At 45.4% G+C, this 7,500-nt stretch overlaps 1 protein-coding gene across 2 annotated transcripts in view; it reads right to left on the minus strand.

Annotated features, from left to right (window-relative positions):
* Positions 1-3,819: 3,819 nt before the first annotated feature.
* tmem63a (transmembrane protein 63A) overlaps positions 3,820-7,500 on the minus strand; it is a 66,792-nt gene continuing 63,111 nt past the window's right edge. Inside the window, exons 20-22 of one of the 2 annotated variants that reach the window (XM_083789970.1) lie at positions 7,499-7,500; positions 5,309-5,344; positions 3,820-4,026 (exon numbers count right to left, since the gene is read on the minus strand). The exon at positions 7,499-7,500 is cut by the window's right edge and continues 114 nt beyond it. In XM_083789970.1, the coding sequence (XP_083646096.1) occupies positions 3,889-4,026; positions 5,309-5,344; positions 7,499-7,500 (176 nt within the window). In that variant the 3' untranslated portion in view covers positions 3,820-3,888. Of the gene's footprint in view, positions 4,027-5,308; positions 5,351-7,498 lie in introns of both variants that reach the window. The other variant, XM_083789969.1, reaches the window with a different exon arrangement.

Consider the following 7,500-nt stretch of genomic DNA (forward strand, 5'->3'; position numbering starts at 1 on the left):
GGCCGAGATTAGCTCATCACGGACACACGGACGGACGGACGGACACACACACACACGGACGGACAGACGGAGTGCAAAACATACTCTCCCCCCATGCCTTCGGCCTGGTGGAGACAATTAGGTTGTTATCAATATGGACAATCAATATCAGGTGGAAATATTACATTTTCATAATTAAACTTAATGTTGACACTGTACATTAAGCACACTGACTATTATATCAGGAAAATGAGAACAGGCGACTCCTGCTTTAGAGAATGAGAGGAACTTTTGCAGGACAACAGCACCCTCTACAGACACACACAGAGACGTGCAGTTACTTCCAACACATTTTTTCTTTTTAAATCCATGTTTAGGTCAAAATTTATTAACACTGAAAATTGTGCGGTCAATTTACATTAACAATAATGTTCATCAGAGACAGAGACTTTGTCGAATAAAACAAGACATTTGGTGCCTTTAAAATGTGTAACAGCTTTCCTAAAACAATATATTACAGTGTCAAATTAAATAACTATAAGTGAAAGTGATTCAACAACTTGTATCTGAAATAATTTGGTCGCCTTGTTAACCCATTGTGACCTGAGATCAGATTTTAAAAATGTCTTCTACATCCTGACAGTTTTCCATTCTGACCTGAGATCAGATTCTAAAAAAAATCTTCTATGTCAGTCGCTCTTCGATTTTTCAAAAATAGCTAAAGCATAACATGATGCTAACACCAAAATGGGTTCCCGTTCAGAATGGGTTAAATAATAACTCGCCAAGGTGCAAAAACATTATTTAAAAAGTACAGTCCAGTATAACCCCTTATCTTTATTTAAATAGATTCACATTCCTTAAAGCTGCAATGTGGAACTGAATTTTTTACGAATTATAAAATCATATTTTTAAGTCACCACTATCGTACAGCGTATATGTCAAAGTTTTTAATTATTATTATTATTTACAATCCTTAGGTTTACCAATATTATTCATATCTTAATTACTATTATTTAAGCTCAACTGTGTAGCTTCCATATGGGAAGGGCACTCCAGAAGGCCACGATGAATTCCTGTTATGTTCTTTAGCTACATAGAAATGTCTATTTGTACGTCTCTAAATGTTTTGATGAATTGAACAATGTGGACCCTGTTGTAAACAAGTGTAATGCTTAATTGGGTCGTCCACTCACAGTTAACAGTCTTTGTATTGAGTTTGTGCTTGAAATGTACTGTAAATTCTGCAAACTGTTAATAAATATTTCAATCAATCAATCAAACTCGATAAGCCCCTTTGGGTTTCTTTGGCACTTCCAGCACATCATGCATGTAACGGATCTTATTTCCTATTTGAAATATTTGCTTTCTGTATTTTATTTTACCGTATTGTTGTTATTATTTTACATGTGCAAATAAACTAAACTAAACTATAACCTGGAGCTCTGAACTGCCTGTTGACTGTAATACAGTACCAATATAATACATAAATAAAACCCTCACAACACATTATTATATATCCCTAATCCCTAACATACATTCCAGATTGCAGCTTTAAGGATTTCCTTCATTAAACCAGAGCAAAGTGTCTTAAAATGAAGGCAACCAGTGGCTATAGACCGTGTAACAAATAAAACGTCCCAGTCAAGAGTCTAGATATAAATATAAATCCCACAATATCCAGATAAGAGTTTTTGTTCGACATGTTTCAACATGGAAGCTCTTGATAGTAAACACCAGACAGTTCTGTACAAAACTGTACAAAACACACAATGTGACAGTCATATCTCTGACTGTACAAAACACACAGAATGTAATGTGTGTTCAGACATGTTTTAATGATCACCATGGGTGTGTGTGTGTGTTCAGACATGTTATAATGATCACCATGGGTGTGTGTGTGTGTTCAGACATGTTATAATGATCACCATGGGTGTGTGTGTGTGTTCAGACATGTTATAATGATCACCATGGGTGTGTGTGTGTGTTCAGACATGTTATAATGATCACCATGGGTGTGTGTGTGTGTTCAGACATGTTTTAATGATCACCATGGGTGTGTGTGTGTGTTCAGACATGTTATAATGATCACCATGGGTGTGTGTGTGTGTTCAGACATGTTAAAATGATCACCATGGGTGTGTATGTGTGTTCAGACATGTTATAATGATCACCATGGGTGTGTATGTGTGTTCAGACATGTTATAATGATCACCATGGGTGTGTGTGTGTGTTCAGACATGTTATAATGATCACCATGGGTGTGTGTGTGTGTTCAGACATGTTATAATGATCACCATGGGTGTGTGTGTGTGTTCAGACATGTTATAATGATCACCATGGGTGTGTATGTGTGTTCAGACATGTTATAATGATCACCATGGGTGTGTATGTGTGTTCAGACATGTTATAATGATCACCATGGGTGTGTATGTGTGTTCAGACATGTTATAATGATCACCATGGGTGTGTGTGTGTGTTCAGACATGTTATAATGATCACCATGGGTGTGTGTGTGTGTTCAGACATGTTATAATGATCACCATGGGTGTGTGTGTGTGTTCAGACATGTTATAATGATCACCATGGGTGTGTATGTGTGTTCAGACATGTTATAATGATCACCATGGGTGTGTATGTGTGTTCAGACATGTTATAATGATCACCATGGGTGTGTGTGTGTGTTCAGACATGTTATAATGATCACCATGGGTGTGTGTGTGTGTTCAGACATGTTATAATGATCACCATGGGTGTGTGTGTGTGTTCAGACATGTTATAATGATCACCATGGGTGTGTGTGTGTGTTCAGACATGTTTTAATGATCACCATGGGTGTGTATGTGTGTTCAGACATGTTATAATGTGTTCACTGGATGGATTGACAAAAGGGCACTTTGTGGCTTTAACGTTCTTTCTTTGGTAAAATTGTTCTCTTCGGTGGAGTGTGTGTGTGTGTGTGTGTGTGTGTGTGTGTGTGTGTGTGTATGCAGACGTGTGTGTGTGTGTGTTTTTTACAAGAGTGATTCTCAACGAGAACGTGATGTTTGACACAGGAACTCTGAGAGAAGTGGGTTCAGGGTTCGAGGGGGGGGGGGCTCTGTGGGGTCAGGGTTCGAGGGGGGGGGGCTCTGTGGGGTCAGGGTTCGAGTTGGGGGGGGGCTCTGTGGGGTCAGGGTTCGAGGGGGGGCTCTGTGGGGTCAGGGTTCGAGGGGGGGGGGCTCTGTGGGGTCAGGGTTCGAGGGGGGGCTCTGTGGGGTCAGGGTTCGAGGGGGGGGGGCTCTGTGGGGTCAGGGTTCGAGGGGGGGGGGGCTCTGTGGGGTCAGGGTTCGAGGGGGGGGGGCTCTGGGGTCAGGGTTCGAGGGGGGGCTCTGTGGGGTCAGGGTTCGAGGGGGGGGGGGGCTCTGTGGGGTCAGGGTTCGAGGGGGGGCTCTGTGGGGTCAGGGTTCGAGGGGGGGGGGCTCTGTGGGGTCAGGGTTCGGGGGGGGGGCTCTGTGGGGTCAGGGTTCGAGGGGGGGGGGGCTCTGTGGGGTTCAGGGTTCGAGGGGGGGGCTCTGTGGGGTCAGGGTTCGAGGGGGGGGCTCTGTGGGGTCAGGGTTCGAGGGGGGGCTCTGTGGGGTCAGGGTTCGAGGGGGGGCTCTGTGGGGTTCAGGGTTCGAGGGGGGGCTCTGTGGGGTCAGGGTTCGAGGGGGGGGGCTCTGTGGGGTCAGGGTTCGAGGGGGGGGGCTCTGTGGGGTCAGGGTTCGAGGGGGGGCTCTGTGGGGTCAGGGTTCGAGGGGGGGGGCTCTGTGGGGTCAGGGTTCGAGGGGGGGGCTCTGTGGGGTCAGGGTTCGAGGGGGGGCTCTGTGGGGTCAGGGTTCGAGGGGGGGCTCTGTGGGGTCAGGGTTCGAGGGGGGTAGGGCTGTGGGGTCAGGGTTCGAGGGGGGGGTCGTCGACGGGACTGGGGCCGTTGGGGGGGCTGTTGTGGGTGGAGCCGTAGGACTTGGGAGACCTCTCTGAGTCTCCGTCATTGGACGACTCAGCTTGGAGCACTTTGGGCAGGTAGACCTGGGGGGGAGGGGGGGGGGGGGGGAGAGGGGGGAGAGAGTCAACACATCGCCCTTTCATTCTTTTTCCTTAATATATTTTTTATCCCACGATTTTGTAACCCATTTTTCACCCCCTGTGTCAATCATCTAATGTGATCCTGGGCTCTACACACCCTCCACCAACCTAGTCCCCCATATATGGGGGACAAGGGGAGACCAACCTAGTCCCCATATATGGGGGACAAGGGGAGACCAACCTAGTCCCCATATATGGGGGACAAGGGGAGACCAACCTAGTCCCCATACATGGGGGACAAGGGGAGACCAACCTAGTCCCCATATATGGGGGACAAGGGGAGACCAACCTAGTCCCCATATATGGGGGACAAGGGGAGACCAACCTAGTCCCCATATATGGGGGACAAGGGGAGAGCAACGGACTTGAACTCATGCTTCCTTCATGCCTGAGTGTCCAAGTTGCTCCTTTACACCTGACAGGGGGGAGTTTCCCTGGTTGGACGTAGCGCGTGGAAGGAACACGTTATTCCAACCAGTTCCTTTCCCCTCCATCAGGCGCCCCGGCTGGCCAGGGGGAGGCAGTTTGCCCATCCCATTTAGCAAAAACAATTATTATTAATTAGTTTTTTCTTCTCCCAAGGCGTGTAGAAACGTATACAGCGTTCCTGGGCACACCATGGGACCATTCCTATAGGATGTCTGGAGACGTCTTGGGCACAGATCGGGTTAAAATGTATCCCTTCAATAATAATAATACTAATAATGATAATAATTAATAATGAATAATGTCTTAGATGGATTTCCTTCATTCACATCTTGACTCTTTCCTTGTTGATGCGTCCGAACTGACCAGGACCACTTATACTGTACTGTACTGTACTGTACTGTACTGTACTGTACTGTACTGTACTGTACTGTACTGTACTGTACTGTACTGTACTGTACTGTACTGTACTGTACTGTACTGTACTGTGAAGTGAATCGTTACATTAGTACTAACTATACTGTACTGTGACTGTACTGTGAAAAGAAGGATGTTATATTAACCCATTTTGACATGAGATCAGATTCTAAAAATGTCTGTTTGAAAGTGACAGTTTTCTGAAAAAGCTATGTTTCTATGTCAGTCGTTCTTCGACTTTTTCAAAAATATCAGACCTACAAGCTCGTAGCGCTATGCGCTATGAGCTTATAGATCTGCTATTTTTCAATAGCTAAAGCATAGCATAATGCTAAAACGCCAAAAGGGGTTCCCGCCCAGAATGTGTTAAAACAACTCTTACCAGATGGCTGTCTGTCAGTCTATCGTCGTCATCCTCCTTCACCTGCAACAATTATTACAGTTACAGCATTTACTGACTTACAGTAAGCAAGAACAACACAAGGTAACGCATCAAATACTGAACATAAAACACAGGCATCAAGAATCACACGTAAACTCGCAGGAACCTAAGGTCTGTCTAACAGTGGAATGGCCCCTTCCTCTGCGTAGAAACGGACCGTGCTACATTTCCCTCTTTTAACCCATTCTGACCTGAGATCAGATTCATACGATTTTTCTGCCGGACACACACTGGTCTGATGAACCCATTCTGACCTGAGATCCCTGGACCCTGTCTGTCATGCCCATAACAGAATGGGTTAAATACAATCTGAAGAAATGGTTGCTTGAAAACCAAAGCTGCAACCGTTCATGATTATTTTAGGTGTATTTCTTTTTTTTAATGCTGTGTTCCCTTAATGTAATGTTATGTAAATGTATTCCACTGTTTGACTGTCTGTTTTTCATGCTGTGTTCCCTTAATGTAATGTCATGTAAATGTATTCCACTGTTTGACTGTCTGTTTTTCCGCTTTGTGTTTCCTGTTTCCTGATGAAAATTAGCCACTGTGCTACAGTATAATTATATATAATAATAATAATATAATATAATACAGTATAATGATCCGGTGTATTTACGTCCATGTGACGTCCGTTAATATGCATTCATTGTCCTGTCCAAATAAACAAACAAAGTAAAGGAATAATATGTCTGTATAATGACACTAAGTATGTATGCGTATACAGAGTGTGACGTCTACATGAAATGCTACACATAAGTTGAGCCTTTGCAAGGTCGTCAATGCACACACACACACACACACACACACACACACACACACACACACACACACACACACACACACACACACACACACACACACACACACACACACACTAGAGCTGTCCCCGACTAAGGATTTGTATAGTCGAAATTAATATGAATAAATTTGCTGTTAGTCGACTGATAGTTGACTGATAGGGGATTCACACTATGGTCCCGGGTGCGCACTCGGGACCACTTGGCAGAAGTTGTGGTAGTGTGAATGATGCGTACCGTTCCCGGGAGCGGATCGCCCAACCGTCCCCGGGACCGCATGGGGGGAGGGTCTCTGGACCGTTGAAGTGTATTCAGATACGGATCGTTCCAATGTGAATTCATGCAGTCGACGAGCCAAGCGTCAACAAAAAAAACACAGCCTCTGCACGATGCGTAACACCAGCGCATTTCTCAACGCCGCCCTTCTCCCGTTGAATCTGCTTATACGCGCAGCACCGCGCTGATCTTATTCTGCGGACTACACGTGGCTCTTGGGCTTTGCTTGGCACAGTTTCCAAAGTAAAACAAAATAATAATAATGCTGAAGTAGAATCCATAGCAAACTAATACACTGGAGCACAGAACTGACTGACACAGTGAATAGCAGGGAGGCTGACAAGTAGTATAACGGCAAAAAGCCAAAGAGGCAATGCAATTCAGTGTGTCTGGATTCATTTGAGACAATGTCGCACAGTTGATGGTCAGTGTCCGTGCGCGCCAGCCATCAAGCACACCGTCATCAGGAGGATTAAAGTGTGTAATGCAAGTGTACCCGGGTGCGCTGTTGAATCTCGGGTAATGTGAATCATGGCCATCGGGGACCAGGCAACCGTATTCGGAAACGGTTCCAATGAAACAGATTCAGTCCGTCTCAGTGTGAATCCCCTATGAGAGGCTTGTCATTAGCCAGATTGAGCACAGCAGGTGAGATTGAGATTCTGGAGTCTATCAGGCCAGCGATTCAAGTCACAGGCGGTGGCACATTGCCACACAGGCAGACACACTCCACATGCACATTGGAGATTGATTAAAGACAGTCAGAAAGCATGTTCAAATGTGTTTATGTCCCCCACAGACCTTTAGTGGAATAATACAATAATATTTTGTCGAACATCGACTGAGAGGTGGTCAGTCGACTGAGACCCGTTCCGATCGATTAGTCGACTATTCGACTAATCGAGGTCAGCCCTAACACACACACACACACACACACACACACACACACACACACACACACACACACACACACACACACACACACACACACACACACACACACACACACACACACACACACACACACACACACACACACACACACACACTCACTCACCA

Source organism: Protomyctophum parallelum (genome assembly GCF_964188405.1).
Source record: "Protomyctophum parallelum genome assembly, chromosome: 19".
In the NCBI taxonomy this organism is placed as follows: Eukaryota; Metazoa; Chordata; class Actinopteri; order Myctophiformes; family Myctophidae; genus Protomyctophum; species Protomyctophum parallelum.